At 43.8% G+C, this 19,882-nt stretch overlaps 2 protein-coding genes across 2 annotated transcripts; one reads left to right on the forward strand and one right to left on the reverse strand.

The window, feature by feature from the left end:
* The first annotated feature begins 9,619 nt into the window (after positions 1-9,619).
* Positions 9,620-11,226, forward strand: LOC100281939 (60S ribosomal protein L29-like). Its single transcript, NM_001291533.2, has 3 exons — positions 9,620-9,705; positions 9,779-9,912; positions 10,824-11,226. Exons 2-3 carry the CDS (start codon positions 9,811-9,813, stop codon positions 10,902-10,904), a joined length of 183 nt encoding a protein of 60 aa, NP_001278462.1. The 5' UTR covers positions 9,620-9,705; positions 9,779-9,810; the 3' UTR covers positions 10,905-11,226.
* A 2,291-nt stretch (positions 11,227-13,517) lies between these two features.
* Positions 13,518-16,487, reverse strand: LOC103630247 (putative receptor protein kinase ZmPK1). Its single transcript, XM_008651315.3, has one exon. It carries the CDS (start codon positions 16,406-16,408, stop codon positions 13,784-13,786), a length of 2,625 nt encoding a protein of 874 aa, XP_008649537.1. The 5' UTR covers positions 16,409-16,487; the 3' UTR covers positions 13,518-13,783.
* Positions 16,488-19,882: the final 3,395 nt, after the last annotated feature.

Raw genomic sequence — 19,882 nt, forward strand, 5'->3', positions numbered from 1 at the left:
ATAATACAATACAATAGAACTAAAAATTAGCATCATGCACTATGCCCCTTGTTTCTGACATCCATCATCTATAACCGAGTAAGTTACACAATTTTGCTGACTACGGATATAAATACAGTCTTCCAGCAAATTTAAGTTTTGAGTTGCTAGTGTTGTACATAATGTAAAGAGCTAATGGATGATTGTCTTCATCTATCACACACACAAGATGCCAACTAGCGCCCCAACCCATCCACCAGGTCCTACCACTCGATAGGTTCCGCAAGCTTTTCTCAACCGCCACCTCCACGTTCTGCAATGCACGCATAAAAGTACAAGTAGAATAGTCTGGTCAAATCCATCATTTGATGATTGCAGTTCTAATCACATATCAAACATGAGATGGAACGACAAAGCAAACAAGATAGCTAGGAGTACCTCATCGTTTTCTCCCTTCTGCTCCCCAAGCTATAACGTGAGCTGCTTCATCCCTCCCATAGCTTGATAACGAACACATTAGCTTATTTTCAGTTATGAAAATATTGAATTTCTGACATCCATCATCTATATCCGAGTAAGTTACACAATTTTGCTGACTATGGATATAAATACAGTCTTCCAGCAAATTTAAGTTTTGAGTTGCTAGTGTTGTACATAATGTAAAGAGCTAATGGATGATTGTCTTCATCTATCACACACACAAGATGCCAACTAGCGCCCCAACCCATCCACCAGGTCCTACCACTCGATAGGTTCTGCAAGCTTTTCTCAACCGCCACCTCCACGTTCTGCAATGCACGCAGAAAAGTACAAGTAGAATAGTTTGGTCAAATCCATCATTTGATGATTGCAGTTCTAATCACATATCAAACATGAGATGGAACGACAAAGCAAACAAGATAGCTAGGAGTACCTCATCGTTTTCTCCCTTCTGCTCCCCAAGCTATAACGTGAGCTGCTTCATCTCTCCTGTTGGGGGCCTTCGGCTTCCGAAGGTCCTCAAAAACATGATTTGACAATGTTTTCCAAGTGAAATATGTGAACAGGTATCTTCGGAAACGGGTTGTGGGTATACAAGAGTATGGTCAGGATGAAGCTTGAGTGGGACGAAAAGCGATTATGACGAAGGATAAGATGATCACGAAGCTATGCGCAGAAAAGCTTCGGCATGACAGCAGAAAAGGGGAACCGACTTAAAGATGAAAAGCCAAATTAGACCTCGAAGAATTACTGTAGAGTTATTGATAAATGTAAAGGGCATTAATGTAATTCTACACGGGCTGCGCTCCGTGCCTATAAATAGATGAACAGTACTCCCGTACTGTTCACGCTGACTTGGCATTCGCTTTTCGCATCACGCCTGTATCTTTACTTTCCGTCAATCCGAAGGTACATTTATAATTTGTTATTATGGATATGATAATGCAAATAAAAAATAAGTTGATGATAATATCTGTATTATTATTTGTATTTCATATACACATTTTTCTTTATCATCTATCGAGCTTACGAAGGTCTCTTCCTTCTTAACCTTCGTCCGGAATTCATTATATCCGAAGGGACATAATGACTTGAAGGACGAAGGACTTTAACATTTAACACTTTTTATGTTGCCTTGTTCTTAATTCATAGCATTTGAGAACAAGTCCCCAACATTGGCGCCCACCTCCGGTGAACTCACTTCCATTTTTTGAGTTTTGAACACCTTCGGCAAGCATCACCTTCGTCATGCCGCCGAAGAAAGCTCCAGCAATAGGGGCTGCCACTCTACAGCCGCTGGACCCCAATCAGGATGTCCTTTCTCTTAGGGAGGCCCGAAGCCAGAAGAGGAAGGCCACCAGTCCAACGCCTCCGGAGGACGACTTGGATCAAGAAATCCAAAACTTGGAGATGCTCCATCAACAGGTCCAACGAAAGAAGGAAAAGATGACTCGTCTAGCTGACCTGCAAAGGCAGATAGACGAAGCCTCTGAAGAAGTTCGTCATCTTGCTCAAGATGACCAGAACCGAAGACCTCCGCACAGAGAGCTTCATCAGGAGGGCTTCTACAACGAGGACGACTGGTATGCAGATTTCCTTCATGGAAATTTTGCTTTTGATGATACTTCTCCTCTGTCAACAGAACTGTAGGCTACACCTTGGCCCCAGTCTTACAAGCCACCCCAGCTCCCCATGTACGACGGTCATTCAGACCCGAAGCAATTCTTGATGAGTTATGAAGCAACCATATCTTCGTATGGTGGTAATACCGCAACCATGGCAAAGTCTTTCGTCATGGCTGTCAAGAGTGTTGCACAAACCTGGTATTCCTATCTTCGGCCAGGAACAATCACCTCATGGCAAAAGCTGAAGGACATGCTGATAATCAGCTTCCAAGGGTTTCAAACGAAACCGGTCACTGCTCAAGCTTTATTTCAGTGCACCCAGGACCACGAAGAATACCTTCAGGCGTATGTCCGAAGGTTCCTGCGTCTGAGGGCTCAGGCACCAACAGTGCCCAATGAAATTGTCATTGAGGCCATGATTAAGGGGCTTCAGCCGGGACCTTCAGCCCAATACTTTGCCAGGAAGCCTCCTCAAACTTTGGAGAAGCTGCTCCAGAAGATGGACGAGTATATTCGAGCTGACAATGACTTCCGCCAAAGAAGGGAGGAAGCATTCAGGTTCTCTGAAATGACCAGGGGCTTCGGAGGAAGATTCCATCCGGGGCACGTCAGGTCAATTCACAACTCTACTCAGAGTGATGATAGAGGGAGTCAACAGCAAAGACCACAGTATTCCTCGCAAGCTTCGGGGCAGCAACAAAGCTCTTTCCGGCCACCAGCTCCAAGGGGCAGAGGCGCCAGGGGCTTCGGAGGAAGATTTGGGGATCAGCCAAGGAAAATTTATTGTCTATTCTGTGGTGAGGACAAGGGACATACCACCAGGATGTGCCACGTCACCATCCAGAAGCAAAAGGAGATAGCAGAAGCTGCAGCACAACAGAGTCAGCCGAAGCAAGTCATGCATACTGCTTCGTACCATTCGCCTTACATTCCAGAATATGTAGGCATCCACTCTGCAGCTTCTGTTGCTTCGGCAAGCCAACCCCAAGCATCTTGGCAACAACCTCCACCTCCACCACCAACGCAACGAGGCCAGCAGCCAGAAGGGAGTCAGCACACTCGCCTTCAACAGGACTTCAGAGAAGAGTCCGAAGCTCGCACAGTCAATAGCACTGTGCTAGAGTCGAAGCACATTTACTGACAAATATCCTACCCCGACATCAGTTTTTCGCATTCAGTATTATTTTCTTTTTAATAAGGAACAATTATGGGAGGCTTAAGTGTTTTTGTCGTTTTTAATCTCTTGTAACAGTTTCGCTTTACCATAATGAAAATATATCTTCTCCATAAGCTTGAGTTGACGAAGCATAAGAATTTATGGTGGCAAGGAGGATCTTCGAATTATCAAAAATTTTGTTCTAAGGAACGCAGCGTAATTTCTTCGAAGCAGCAAAAGTCGTTCCTAAGGGAGCGCAGTGCAAGTTTTTTGCTCAAAAGTCGTTCCGAAGGGAATGCAGAGCTTACATCGAAAAATAAACGCTGATTCCGCTGAAAGTAAAAGGCGAAGAAGCTCCTAAGGGAGGCTTACAACGAAAAATAAACGTTGATTCCGCTGAAAGTAAAAGGCGAAGAAGCTCCTAAGGGAGGCTTACAGCGAAAAATAAACGCTGATTCCGCTGAAGTAAAAGGCGAAGAAGCTCCTAAGGGAGGCTTACAGTGAAAAAATGTCAACCTTCGGCAAACATCATTTTGCATAACATCACATCATTACATCATTTGCATAGCATAATATCATACATCATATTGCATCAACAACGCAAGAAGGGGGTCTCAGTATTGATATTCGAAGATTGTTTTGAAGACATAGTGACAAGGCACAAAAAAATAGCTATTGAAGAGTTTTACCTTCGCCAAACTCTGAAATGGAAAGATTTATTGATTATTGATTTTACGAGGATTGGTTACTGATTTTATGAGAACACGAATATTATTTACGAAGCATGAAAAGAAGGGAAGGTGTTTTTTCGCCGAAGGCTCAAAAACGGTATGTATATGATGTTTCATGCATCGTAAAGGATAAAACTATAAACAGCTAATATATTACATTCAAAGTTACAAAATATTACACACAACAAATATTACATTCTAAATGTTTTTTACAATAACAGCTAATCTTCCCTTAGAACTATCTCTGCAGCTTCGTTTAGTAGTTGATCAACAACTTTATCCATGATAGCTTCGGCCATTTTCCTAATTTCGTCGTCCCCCTTCGCATGGGGGTCCGCAGATGGCTCGGCAGGTTCTGAGGGAGGAGAAGATACAGCTATATTACTATTATAAACCATGAATATTACAAACCGTGAACAAGTTCGAAATCAAAAAATTACAACAAATAGTCAAAAACCACTAGTCAATACCTATTTGCCCTTCGGGCTCTGCGCTTTTCTCAGCGGCCTCTGCTACTTTTCTAGCATCATGAATGCCTTTCTCGCTTTTTCTAATAATTTCTTGGGTCATTTTCCGACCACCATTGTCCCAGATGTCGGTGAAATTTTTTCCACCCATCAGGCTTGCTTCGGCCGAGGGGTCTTTTATATCTTCGGAGGATAAGGCGGCTTCGGATTATGCCAAGAATTTCACATGCTCACAGCCTTTCCTCTCTAAAATAGTAGCAATCCCCCTGGAACCCGAAAAGGCACATATGTCCCCGCGGCTATTCAAGATTTCTTCAAAGGCTTCAGCTTCGTGGCTGATCCATTCAATTGGACCTTCGGGGTCACCCCTTGTGAAGTTTTCCTCGCTCGAGAATGCGCCAACGCTGGCGAAGCTGATTTTTATTTTCTTAGCGCATTCTATAGATTTGTTATAGCACCTTTTCTTGGATGCACGAAGCTCTTCAACGTTTCTTTCTAAATGGTTTGCCCACTGATCACTAAGTTTTCGTTTCGTCTCTTCAAGTATGCGTTCTTCTTTAGCTTTGGCTAGTTGTTTCCGAAGATCCTCAATTTCGCGTTTCTGAGCCTCAGCTTGAGCTTTAGAAGTAGCTTCGTCTTCTTTATTTTATCCACCAATGTAAGCATAATTTTATCTTTTTCCAAAGCTTCGTTCCTCAGCTTAATAACCTCTGTTCGTAGGTTGTTGAAAGCAATATTATAGCTCTCGTCTTCGGCATTCTTTTGCGCTCTCAAAGCGTTGCTAAGTATTAAACCCTATATGAAAAGAATTAGTATAAGAATAAAACAATAATTCAAAAATTATAAACTTCCAAATATACAATTTTCATACCTTCAGACTATTATATGCGAGGCTATCTGCAAGATCGTCCTTCGTCATAGCGCAGAGGCCAGCTTCAAGCTTCGGGAACCCCATACTTCTAGCCATCTCCCGGCAGACAGATAATTCTTTGTTGTCTGGGAGGCAGTATAAGAAGTCATCTTCGTCTGTGCCATTGAATACTAAGGCCCCCTTTGAATACTTCAGTTCTCGAGCATAGTGATTAGCTTCAAAAATCTCTTCTTCAGATAATCTTTTTCCCGAAGCATGTCGTACAATATAATCGAGGGCTTTGGAGGATGCTTCGGGGGCAGCAGTGCCAGTTTCTTCAACCAAAATTGGCTCTGCTATTTTTGTTTCTTCGGTTTCCAAGGATTTCACCTTGGTGGGCTCTGAAGGCCCAGCTTCAGTTTCAGATTGTTGCTTTGAAGCTTCGGCAGCAAAGGCTTCAGTGTGCACTTCGGAAGCTTCAACAATTTTCTTCGGAGTCGTGCTTGAAGACTTAATTGTCTCCAAAACATCCAGCACATTAACCATCCTTTTTCTTTTGGGGGGTCACTGCTGGACCCTTTTGGCTTTTTGCTACCTCAATTTTTGTTGAAGGACTTAAAACTTCTGATGTCTTTGTTTCTTCAGCCCTCGGTTCTTCTATTTTTTTCCGTCGCTGGCACTTCAGCCAGCCCTTCGATATTTGGCAGCGGAGTTGGCTCTTTAGCTTCGGTGGCCGTAGAGGTCTCACCGACAAACTCAGGCACTGTGGCCGGTTCAATATAACGTGGCCGGTGTGTGAGAACCTTTACCCTTTTCCTCTTCGGCGCCGGCTCGCTAGGAGCGGCTGAAGCAGTTTCCTTCGCAGAAGATGTATTCTTTCTTTTTTGACCCCGCATTGGATAACGGTAGTCGGGGTAGACAAACCCAATTGCATCAAATACTCGGTTGAGTCTCTTCTTCTTTCGGCCTCCGAAGGCCGCTGATAATGCAGTATCTTTGGCCTTTGAGTATACTCCAAGCAATTCATCACTTATGGCCTCAATGCTTTTTAGCTAGTCGTCATCTGGCTCGACAAATTTATCCCCATATTGGAATGTGTATTTTAGCTTAACTAATCCACCTTCGTCAGTTTCTTTAATGATCTCCTTCGGCATTTCCCACTTTTCTACAAGTGGCCATACTCTGAAGGCAATGTGTTCTTGGACCAAATCCCTTGTCCCAATAAAAGAGCAAACCACGCCGAAGGCTCTCTGGCATTCTTCGGCTGCTTCATTCATTTCCACCTTCGGCCTCCGGAGGCCGAAGCGTTGCCAGATAGGGCGCATAATGATATCTTTAATATCTTCCCGTGATTTCAAGTCATTCTTCACATAAAAACATTCCGTCATCCAGTCGCCGGGCCACCTCTTTCGAAAGGTTGGCACGGGACAGCTTGACCCAGACCGGGCGCCAAAGCTGTAGCAGCCAAAATTATTGTGATACTGCTCTTTACACTAGGGTTTTGTCTCATACAATAGCTCATGTATGTTGCAGAAACTTTTTGCATTTGGTTCTAAACCTTGGATCCTCACGGCCTAGACGAAGATGCTCATTCTTATAATTGATTCAGGAGTAAGTTGATGAAGGTAGATTTCAAATATCTTCAGTACTTCCACGACAAAACTGCTCAAGGGAAACCACAGTCCAGCCTTCAAGAAGCTTCGGAAGATTACGACTTCATTCTCTTCGGGAGTAGGCACAGTCTTCTCCCCGTCATCTGCCCTCACAATAGACATGTCTCGAAAATACCTTCCCCTCATGGTATCAAGATGACTCTGTTTAATGCTTGATTTTCCGAAGACTGTGTGACTTGGTCGCCACGGTCGATCTTCGGAGTCTTCACCCCTACTTTCTACATCATAGCTATCACTGTCACCAGTGTCTTCAGATAAGCCCTCCAAGGTCTCCCTAGTGATCTTCTCTGTATTGGTCTTTGCTATTGACTGAAGAAAGCCGAGATGCATCTCCTCAGAAAGGCTCAACTTCGATTCAGCAAAAACTTTCTTATCTTCAGACATCTTCGCAAACGCTGAGAAAGTGCTCTCGAAACCGAAGCTTAAAAGTTTAAAAAGCCAAACAAGTGTTGTTGCACATAGGCTAAAAGTCGGGTGAGCAAGAGCAGATGGCAAGAAAGCATGCCAAATAAACTCGTGGTGAGCTCTTATTTATACACCTAGTGCGTTGAAAACTGGAGGGTCCCGCTTGTCAAAGACTGTTGCTATTCTAGCAAAGGGAAGATGTTTTTTCAGACCTTCGGCTTAAAGCCTTCGTCCATATCGCAATATGAATTTATCATTCCAGCAAATTAATATTGCGAGGGGCTACTGTTGGGGGCCTTCGGCTTCCTAAGGTCCTCAAAAACATGATTTGACAATGTTTTCCAAGTGAAATATGTGAACAGGTATCTTCGGAAACGGGTTGTGGGTATACAAGAGTATGGTCAGGACGAAGCTTGAGTGGGACGAAAAGCGATTATGACGAAGGATAAGATGATCACGAAGCTATGCGCAGAAAAGCTTCGGCATGACAGTAGAAAAGGGGAACCTACTTAAAGATGAAAAGCCAAATTAGACCTCGAAGAATTACTATAGAGTTATTGATAAATGTAAAGGGCATTAATGTAATTCTACACGGGCTGCGCTTCGTGCCTATAAATAGATGAACAGTACTTCACGCTGACTTGGCATTCGCTTTTCGCATCACGCCTGTATCTTTACTTTCCGTCAATCCGAAGGTACATTTATAATTTGTTATTATGGATATGATAATGCAAATAAAAAATAAGTTGATGATAATATATGTATTGTTATTTGTATTTCATATACGCATTTTCTTTATCATCTATCGAGCTTACGAAGGTCTCTTCCTTCTTAACCTTCGTCCGGAATTCATTATATCCGAAGGGACATAATGATTTGAAGGACGAAGAACTTTAACATTTAACACTTTTTATGTTGCCTTGTTCTTAATTCATAGCATTTGAGAACAAGTCCCCAACACCTCCCATAGCTTGATAACGAACACATTAGCTTATTTTCAGTTATGAAAATATTGAATTAATTAAGTGACAATGCTCATAGAAACCATCTCAAGATGCTAGTTTGTTTACTCACAAGAGGCAACACCAGCTTCAACGATGAATTATATGTTGTATAGTCAATAGAAGAAGCCAAAGTGATAATAGCTGCTTAATTTGTCGAAGCTCTCTCAAAACCTTGAAGATTGGGGGAAAACAAATATGATATGGTGATACATAGAAACTCTAAAGAATTATGATATTTCTCAACAAATGCGCAGCCTAACTAATACACACAAAATATGATTCCTAGCACAATTAATTTAATACTCCTAGAAACACACAATTCATGTGTGTCTCTGAACAAAAGGAATAAAATGTAAAGGAGATAGGATCCTGCATGAAAACTTAGATAAAGAGCAGTATTAGTGCCTAACCAAATCTTGATAGCATGCATATAACAAAATTCACGTTATTTAGTGTCCAATGGCAAGCAACTTGCCATATTTTGCTTTGATGTGTTATCTAATATACTCCACCTGTACAAATAAAAGGTAAACTTGACAATATTCGGTTAAAAAGAATCATGATTACACTAATATCAATGAATAGGCATCCTACGAACTCGTTGCTGTGGCTACACACCTAGCATCTGCAACTGTCAAGCGACAATGAGTCCTAGGAACGTACAAAGAAATAAGATCGAAAAGAAACCTTATATGGTGGCGGGGGATGTCGGCTAAAACAAGTGATTAACATCACCGTCCCACACATCAACCCACAACTTTCATCTTGATGACCTAAACAGCTGAGCAAGGCACTCCTAGCTTATTCAAAATAGCAATAAATAAATAATTTTCAATTGGACATGAATGACAGTACAAGTAAAATAAAGGTCCGGCCCACTAAAAACGTTCTGTCCCCGAGCGACAGGATGCTTGGCACCCTCCAAGTCAGGGAGAAGAGTTAATATGTGAAAAAATGATGTCTAGGTCCTTATAACTTCCCTTGGGGAGACAGGCCGAATTCGGCCGTTCCAAAATATAATTCATTTTAGACTAAAATACATTTATTAATCAACAAATAAATGTAGTTTATATATATGTCTATATTTATTAATATTTATTTAAATGTGGACGAAAAAAGTGATGGCTAGAAAGAACTATATTTTAAGATGTAGGGGTAATTTTTAAGAATCGGAATATGAAATTGAATTTCGATTTTTAAAATATAAAAATGTAAAAGATACGCACAAAAATGGGCTTGAGAGTGCCCCCTCGTCTCTATAAAGTCAGCCTCGAAGCGTCGCCGCTCTAGAAACCCTAACACTCATCACGCCGCCACTGATCTGCTCTGTTGCTGGTACTCCTCGTCTTCCTCCCGAGTCCTCCTCCGGATTCGATGTTCGTCTCCTGATTTATTGGTGGAACCGCAGGTGACTAGGAGCAGTAGCGAGAGGGATTCTGGATGGCCAAGTCGAAGAACCACACGGCGCATAACCAGTCGTTCAAGGCGCACAAGAACGGCATCAAGAAGCCCAAGCGCCACCGCCAGACCTCCACCAAGGGGGTACGTGCTTCCTTTTCCATTCTTCTCAACTATGCTAGATCTGAATTTGAAAACTTGCATTCCGCTGAAACGTGACCATATGCCTGTGCCCGAGTGCAAATGCAGTAATTTTTGTAGCATGGCTCTATAAATACTAGATGCTGCCTACTTTTCCAGTGTTTTATACTAGTATGTTTGGCGTTTGTTGCTCCCAAATTGCCTTACTGCCCTGTTATTTTTCGACGAAATGCTGTACGGCTGTCCTTTAGTCTTAATTGTCCCAAAGAAAGTTTTGTAGCTGCATCGTGAAAGTAAATCATGTATTGTAAGTTGTTATGATTTGTATTGTACCGAATTTGTTATGCCAGTTATATTATCCTGTTGGTGGCTTATTGCTAAAATGTTACCATGGCATGAATCTCTTCATATCTTATCTTGTTGCAGAACTTATGGAATCATCGTCGTTTTTACCTTGTACTTGTGTAGCTACGTTAGTTGATGTTTGTCTGAATTCTTATGCTGTAGCTACGCAGATGATTGACTAGAGAATGAGTGCTATCGAGTATTGACACATTAAAATCTCAGGCTATGTGCTTGGTTGGACCCCAAAAAATTGTTTGCGCAGCAAATTAGTGTGCATGATGATATCTAGTTTCAGTGGCGTTTCATCTCCTTATCTCAATTTTGTGTTTATTATGAATTTTCACTCATTCTTTATCTACAGAAACTCTCTAGTTGCTTTTTTGAGGAAGGTTTAGATAGTTTGATACCGACTATTTCCAGTTGCATTTTCTGACATAAATATTGTACTCCTGCAGAAGTTTCATTTTTATTTCTCCTTTGCTGTCCCTATTTGCTCAATACGCCTTTTGGACCAGGTTTTATCCTGGCCATATGTATGCCTATTAATGCGCTCTTTTGTGTGCGTTTAGATGGACCCGAAGTTTCTGAGGAACTTGAGGTACTCAAGGAAGGGCAACAAGAAGAGTGGCGAGGCTGAGTCCGAGGAGTAAGATGATGGTGATTGAGTTTGTGGCGACAAATGCATCTCTTGTATCGCTAAGAGTCTTAGCTGTGAACTTAGTTCTCACTTCTGTGTGACTGTGATCAAAGGACTTGTGTATGATCAAAGGAGATCCATCAGTTGGTACCGAAGTGTATTTTATGTCTTGTTGGTTACCTGGAATTTAATTAAAACCATCACTTGTATCCTTTTGAGAATTGGGCAATTGATGTGTCGTTTTCTGTTCTGCCGTGATCTGTTATCAGCATTTTACCTGCCCAATTTCTTGACTTCTTTAGGGCTTGTTCGGTTTGCAAGGGATTAGTATGGATTTAGAGATATTTTGACTTACTAAAGTTTGAAACATCTTCAATTCCTTTCACGCCCCGTTTGGATCATTGGAATTGAATTCCATTCTAATAATAATAATTTAGGCATATATCAATTAAGCTAATTCGGTTTTATGCAAAATATATTTGTATACTATTATTAGCAAGATGTCGGAGATATTTATGTGCTACATTTTTACTATAGGGGAGTGAGACGAATAGTGTCATGTAAGTTATAGATTAGAAACCAATTCTAGTAATGCATAAAATCATTTCCCACCCTCCACCCCATGAATTTGAGATAGGCTTATATCTGAACTTTAGAAAGTGGTGGAATGTTAAATTCCAAACTAAATAAGTTACTTTATTAAGTGAATTCCAATTCCTCTAAAATGAAGGGATCCAAACGCCCCGTCAATCTATATGGATTAGGGTTTCACCTTCAATCCATATGGATTGAGGTTGAAACAAACATGGCTTTAGGGTTTGTTCTGTTAGAGCCAAACTGAACAAGCCCTTAGGTAATTTGGAAACTTAAATCCTCTACCCCTTAGTGGCTCTCTTAATTTTCACTTCAATAACCGGAAATTCTAGAGATGATTTAAGTTTCTAAACTAGCCTTTAACGTGGGTAGCTCATGTTTTGGTGACACAGCCTCGCATTGCTAATAATATGCTAGAGTTTTTTGAAAGTTCAGGAGGGGAGACCCCTACTGAGATTTTTTATTGAATATGGAAAAAAGAACACCAAAGCTAGATTACAAGAGTCAGGTTGAAAGATTTAAGTGAACTGTTACATGCAAAGGCTTGCGCAAAATAAATCTTATGACTGCCACAAGCCCAACCAGCTTAGGATGAAGATGTCGAATTTCCCACGCGCTCTGAGCATAACCAACCGAAGCTCCTTACTAAATTCATGAGTACAGTGATGAACAGAGGGGTCTTTATTTTGAAAAAGCCATTCGTTACGGTTTTTCCAAATGCTCCATGTCATGAGAATAATGATCTCCATAAAAAAGGGACGTGAAGTTGTTGTCTGAGGTTTTCCGCGGCTTCCTCTGAATGAGCAATTCTGGGTGGGGTTATTCCAATTGAGTTGCAACAAGCTTTTGCAAAGTTACATCTGAGAAACAGGTGATACAGAGTCTCCTCTCTTTGCCATGAACAGTTCTCACATGAGTATGATTCTAGGATCATGTTTTTCCTTCTCAGCATACCCCTGGTACTAAGTCTGTTCTTAAGCTATAGCCAAAAGAAGACTTTGTGCTTAGGTTGTGTGTAAGCCAGTTGTGTGTAAGCTGAAAGGATATGCCTTCAAATGTTAAAGTTGCATCGACTGATTGCTAAGTAATAACAGGCCAGCTGATTGTTGGCTATTCGGTTAAGGGTAGATTGAGGAAGATCGGAGGGATTAAATTTTTTCTTATTCAAAATTGGATAGAAAGATATTTAATCTCTTCAATCCTACTGCAGATCCTTGTCACATAACACTGAGCAGTGAGCATCCGTACCCGTTGTATGACTTTCCTTCTCAGCGTCACAAACTTACAATCCAAAGGTAGCATTTTTTCCCATTCAGGTTTGCTATGCATGTGCTAACAAATTTTCTTTGATACTCAATTTTCTCCGCAGACGAGCATGTATAATAGGCAGGGAGAAATCCCAAGAATTGGAATGGATCTATTCAAGTTTCCTTCTATTCACAAGGGTGAGTGTTTGGTTTGAAGAATCAATCCATTCTAAGGGCCTATCTAGAAACACTCAGTTTATGAAAACTAAAATGGTTTTAAACATGCTAGTTTATATTGCAGTTTATAAAAACTGGATTTCCAGTTTTTTAAAAACCAAAAAGCTAGCCTCCTCTAGATAAAACCAATTTATGAAAATTGAGGCCAAACACCATAAGCCAGTTTTTTATAATCAATTTCTAAAAACGAGAGATAAAACTAGATTTTCTTAAAAAACTAGGTTGCTTCCTAACATGACCTAAATGATGTGGTGTATAATGAGTTTATTCCACTAATGTTCTGTCAACATCACCGGCCAGTTAACAGTCTGACATCGACATGTGCTCATCTCAGTGTGTCAATAACTCAATATCATGGGTTTTGCTTCTGGTTTCAGGTTAAAACCGGACAGATCAAGCAGGAGAAGTGTGCTTGAAAAACATTCACCGACTCCAAGTGTCTACGCAGGTAGGCGCTGCACCTGGTGCATTGGTCTTGCGGTCTTGCCACTCTAGCTCATGCGTTCGCACATTTCATACTGTTACTTGGGTTTGTCAAAGTTCCTCTCTTTGGTCCTGAAACATCTACCATTGCCAGCATCAAGAAAATGTTCAATGCATGTACAGAAAAGCGACTACAAAGAACTACATTACCGCTGTTCCCGTTCCATCGTTACACAGCACATAGCAGTGATGTACAGGTAAAACACACACTTTCTCTCTCTAGACTGCGAAAACAAGTGTGGCGCTTACAATAAGGTGCTTTGCTTTGAATCAACAAAAAAAAAAAACCCCTTGCACACACACACTCTCTCTCTGTCACCGTATTGCTGTTCTATTGGCTTCCAGCTGAATTAACCGAGAGGAGGCTCTGGACTACCGATTCCATGGTGGGCCGCTTTTTCCTCTCTTCCTCCAAGCACGAGACGGCCAGCCTGAGCATCCCCTTCACCTGCGAGCAGTCGAACTCACCACCCAGCCTCAAGTCCACGAACTCCGCTACCCAGAACGGCTCATCCTTGTCCAGCCTGTACGAGACCATCCTGACGAACTTCTTCAGCACCGCATGCGCATGCGCCCTGTCGTCCTCCTCGCCCTTGAGTACCAGGTCGAAGACCCGCGTCCCCGACACCAGCTCAAGGAGCACGACGCCGTAGCTGTACACGTCGGCCTTGGCCGTGATAGGCAGGCCGGACACCCACTCCGGGGCGATGTAGCCCACGGTGCCTCGCGCCCGCGTCGGCGTCACGTTCCGGGCCGGCCCGGACCCGGACCTGCTGAGCAGCTTCGCCAGCCCGAAGTCGGCGATCTTGGGCTCCAGGTCCTGGTCCAGCAGGATGTTCTCGGGCTTCAGGTTGCAGTGGACGATCCACTCCAGGCACTCGTGGTGGAGGTAGGCCAGGCCCTTGGCGACGCCCAGGGCCACGCTGAATCTCTGCTTCCAGTCTAGGGAGGAGGAGGTTTTGCTGTTGTTGTTGTTGCCGCCTCTGCCTCTGCCTCTGAACAGCACGTCGGCCAAGGACCCTCTGTCCGCGTACTCGAGGACCAGCATCCTGTGGGACCTCTCCGAGCAGAAGCCGTACATCCTTACCAGGTTCATGTGGTTGATCCTTGCGATGACGTGCAGCTCGTCGTGGAACTCCTCTCTGCTGTGCTGCCTTATGTTTCCCAGTCTCTTGACGGCCACCGCTCGGCCGTCGTCCAGGACCCCCTTGTAGGTAGTGCCTCCCCATCCGAGCTCATGCGTGAACTTTTCGGTCGCCTTGGCCAGCTCCCTGTAGCTGTACATCCGGAAATGGTTCGTCATCATCTTGTAGCCTTCCTCAGCTGCCCATACCTGCGACGACCTCAGCTCCCTCCTCAGGACGAAGAACCACGCGAACGCGAAGAAGAAGACCTCGATAACGAAGAAGGCGCCGACGAACCCGTAGAAGTAGTAGATCCATCTTGGCTCCTCCTGATCAGTCCTCCTATGGGAGTCCTTTTCCATGATCGTCGTGCTTGTTACTGGATCACACCTGAGCCGGTGCGGTACCGAAGAATCAAGCACGTTGGACTGCGGAATGGGGAGCTTTGATGCCTTCAGACTTAACGATGGGAGTTTGATGTACATGGTGCGCACGGTGGGCGTCGGGAAGGACCTCCCGTTGAAGAGGAGAGACTTCGGGTAGCACGTACCGTTCCCTTCCTGGTACTGAACCCCCTTGCAGGAGCAGTCTCTTAAGCACGTATCCTTGCAGGTTTCCAGTGACACCTTCTCGATGCGTTCCTGATCAGATCCCCAGTAATCGGTGTTCCGTAGCTCCAGAAAGGTCAGGTTTTGCTCCCCGTCGTCGTCGCAAGGTATGTCCACAGCAGGCCGGCAACCTTGCGTCCAGTTGCCCGGGTTCGTCATCTGGTAGCCAGGCGGGCAAGAACACACCGGCGCAGGCGAGTAGTGGCATATCCCGTACGGGCCACAGAGGCCGTGGGTCTTGCATGGCTGGGACTCGGCAACCCATGAGACCGACCACGTCCCGGTCCCGTCCGAGCTGTTGAGACTGTAGAGCCTGAGGTTCCCGTCGCGGTCCAGCCTAAGCCTTCTCAGGATACCAGCGGCGCCTCTGTCAGCGGCGGCGAGCTCATGCTGGCTGTTCGCGAAGTCGCTCGAGAAGATGTCCCCGGATGGGCCAAGGCTCGCGATCCTGGTGCTGTTGTACAGGTTCCTGCTGTTCTCGTAGTACTGGAAGTCGGGGTCCGGCCAGTACACGCTGGTGACGTTGGTGTCGTCGTATATGAGCGACAGGATGGACTGGTCGCTGAAGCGGAAGGCGTAGTGGCCGGGGAGCTGCAGCTCGGTGGTGGAGACTAGCCTGGACGTCTCCGCGATGCGCTGCGTGGGGAGGAAGGTGTCGGTCGGCGAGTCGAAGCTCTGCCACACGATGGCGCCGCTGGAGTTCTTGAGGACCAGGTTCCCGGTGTCCAGCAGCTGCGCGTACTGGGCCGCGCCCGCGTCCGGGGACGAACTGCTCTCCTGGGCCTGCCACACGACCGTGCCGTCGTAGTCGGTGAGCACCATGCTCCCGTCCTTGCGCAGGGCGACGGCCGCGCCCCAGGCGTGCACCGGGCGGCCGCGGTTGGCGCTCCACACGATGGCGGCCGTGTCGTCGCCGTCGGTCGAGGAGTTGGTGTACCATACCGAGAAGGTGAAGGCGCCGTCGTAGATCTGGTGGAAGCCGCAGGAGAAGGTGCCGTCCGGTGACGACCGCAGGATTCGGGTCTTGTACTCCTCGACGATGAGCCGGGATTTCCGTGGTATAGTGTCATGCGGTGCGGTATAGGAGAAGGCGCTGGTCATCAGGGGCAGGGGTCGTGGAGCAAGCGTGGAGAGGGTGATGCTGGCGAGGGCAAGGGCGAGAGCGAGAGCCGCCATGGGTGGTGTCAGAGCTTCAGAGCTGGTGGCGGGATGAGCATTCGTCATTGCAGTTGCTCATCAGCTGAATTTTATAGCCGTGTTGTCAGTCAAATACAGACAAGTCTGCCGCTGGAGGGTGGAATATTTCTTTGCAGAAGCTCGTGACTTCTTTAAAACTTATCCAGCTAGCAGAAGAGAGACGCATCTGGACTTCGCGACCGGAAATTGTTTAATGGCCTGGAGGCTTCATCTACGGCTACGGATCTACCGGCAGGTCGCTCTCTCCGCTCACCCCATGGATACATACTACAGCCTGATCACGATGCTTAGCTTCACACAGCCGGTGACGTTGCGGGGATCTCCTCGAGGAAGCACGAGGATTTGGTCAGGGAAGTCGCTGTCCTACAGGGGACAACGACTTGTGTGTTCATCAGGACTAGTCACACGTCATGTCTGGCTCCATGGTTCAACTAGATAAGCTACAGCTGCGACACAAGACAATGACATAAAAAATTGCTCTTCTTCTTCTTTTGGACGTTTTTTTATCGCCGTAACCGTTTGGGTTTGGGATGCTACCAGTTCTCGTTGACACGTGAAACTGGCCACCTGCGGCAGGCATCTGTTTTCATTTGCGGTACCGCTCACCCTATGTCCAACCAAACAATACATCATCTATAATCTATAACACTATATAATCTAACACTATAAATAAATTCAAAGCCACCCCAACAAATAACCCCTCAAAGATAGACTACCCTCCATGCACTAAAACAATTACACCCAAAAAATCAACATATTAAAAATAAACAGACGACATTCTATTTAAACTTCTTTTCTCTTACTCATTTATATTATATCCAAAGAACAATGTTCTTTGAATCATCCACTGTATGTGCGCCTGCTCCACCTAATTCTTCACATAGACTGACCGCTTTTCTTTCTTTACGTATTTTGTCTTTCTTTCCTTTATTTTCTTTATATCCTTCCTTCCTTTCTTTCTTTTATTTTCTTTATTTTTTTTCTTCTCCCGCTTCAACCATGTACGCGGCGATTACGTCCTCCTTTCTTTATTTTCTCTTTATTTTCTTTCTTGTTTGGGTTTTTTCTTCTTTGATTTCTTTATCTTTTAAAAAAACTAATTAATTCTCTTGTTTTATTTTGACATGTTTTTGCTGCCTGCCATGCTACATAGAGATATAATAGTATGGATATTATCCGTGCATATTCAAATTCAAATTCGATCCATCTAAAAGAGTTGAGATCTGACCGTATCCGAGTCCTGATATCCATTATCTGATTTGTATCCGATTTATATCTGTATCTGTATACTCAATGTTTGATATTTAAGATGTCGATATCCATTCAAATGTTATCCGACACAACTCAATAATATTCGTATTCGATCTGAATCCGAAAAGTAAAAATGAAAACAAATATGGTACGAGTAATATTTATTTGTATTCGATCCGATTACAGCCCTATTGCTGTGTTTGGTGTGCACCAAGGGTGGAGCTAGTGAAGGTTCGATCAGGTTCAACTGTGATACTTTGTTTTCTTTACTAAAATTTAGTATGTGTCATATTAAATATTTGAATGTCAACTACGTGTATTAAATATAGTGTAATTATAAATCTAATTATAGAGACGACGACTAAATGATGGGCAATATTCTGCAAAATTCTTTTGCTTTTTTTACTTGTCTGTTGGCACATACAACTATGTTATCAGCTAGGATACAAAATCACACGTGTAATGCTGCTACTGTGACAGAAAAGGTACAATTTATATAAAGTTATAAGTGATAATCCGTAAAGGTCCTTAACTGAACAAAAATTGTCACTCTATTGCTACTTTGGTTGACAATAACATCAATGGCACGGGTGGAAATACGCTATCACGACTCACAATTTTTTGTCCCCCTCATTATTCTGATCGCTTTTGCCACAATTCTTAATGTGTATTTACTTCACCATCTTTTAGATTTATCGTATCGTTAGCATAGTAACCTTACTAGTTAACCTTAAAAAGATAGACAACTACAATAATTATAAAGGGGTGTTTGGTTAGAGGGACTAAAAATTAGTCTCTAGTTTTTAGTCCCATTTAGTCCCTTTTTTGCCAAACACTAGGACTAAAATATGGACTAAAATGATTTAGTCTTTAGTCCTTCACATATGTGGTAAAAGGGACTAAACCATATTAATTCCATATTTATCCTTCATTTAATTCAATTGTACTAATAGCAGGAGAATGTTAAAGGTCATTTTTATCTTCTTATGAGTCATTTAGTATATTCTTACTATTTCTAGCCCTTAAAACCAAACATGTTAGGGACTAAATTTTAGTCCTCTAACTAAACTTTAGTCCCTAAACTAAAGAAACCAAACATGGCCAAAGTTCAAAAGGACATACTCCTACCTACTAGCACGGGGAATCTGGGCCCGAGCTGCAGCCAGTTTTGGCCGTGGCCCAAAAATTACTTTAACACTAGTGACTGGCGCGCGCAACGCGCGTAGGAAACATTTCATGATTTAAGTATTACAAATACTATTTTTTGTAAGCTAGGTAATTGTAATTCAAGCGGTGCAGTGAAGGATGAAAATAGTTCTCATTCCTATTGGCACAGGTTGACCATGTTCTTTAAAGAAACCACCAGCGTACTCTTGTAGTGTTTGTGCAGTTCGGAATAAACAGAATAGATTAGGCATGAAACATTCACTAACCTTTAGGGTTTTCAACATTTGACAGTGGAATACAAGGAGGGTATGATACTCTAGGAACAACAATCGTATTTTTTTAGTTTCTTGTAGGGAAAAGTGTTTCCAGTTTCCTGCACATGACAAGAGATATGACATGGCCAATGCAGAGCTAAATCTAGAAGGTAGGTTCTCCTGATGATATCTACATCCCTCATGGCATGGTATATTATATCCACATAGCAAAGATGTCAAATATAGAAAGCCACAACAAATTCAATGTTTCCTAATTCCAACGGCAAAGCTAGAAGCAGTGATTCAGAGTGATGAGCGCGCCTTGGCACAGTGGTGTCATGGCATGCTCTGAGAACTATGTTACTGACCAAGCTTGGCACGTATAAGGCTGTTAGCCTGCACTGCACCGCTGTCCATCTGCGCACCACAGAGCCCCGTGTTGACCGCACACCGTCGACCGTCGTTCGTGCCACCGCACATCCCTGCGCTGACGGCAGTGCCGCACAATCCCACCCCACGGTCTGCCGCACGCCGCTGCACAGCCCGACCTGCATTGGCCGCGCAATGCCATGTCGGCCCCTAGCAGGTAGAAATCCGAGTTCTGACAAATTTTAAAAAATGCAGGGCATGGGGGACCGCACCTGTGCTCGAAGAATGGAGAGCCAACAATGGTTAATGAGAGGCGCGAGGACGAGGTGGTTCTCCACCGTTGTTGTCGCCGACGCCGCAGACATCGCCTCTTTGGGAGGGACGGTAAGAAGGTTTCGCTCATAGAGTTGCTTTGTACGTGGACTGGAAGCCTCCAGGAGAATCGGGTAGACATCGAAAA

Source organism: Zea mays, chromosome 6 (genome assembly GCF_902167145.1).
Source record: "Zea mays cultivar B73 chromosome 6, Zm-B73-REFERENCE-NAM-5.0, whole genome shotgun sequence".
In the NCBI taxonomy this organism is placed as follows: Eukaryota; Viridiplantae; Streptophyta; class Magnoliopsida; order Poales; family Poaceae; genus Zea; species Zea mays.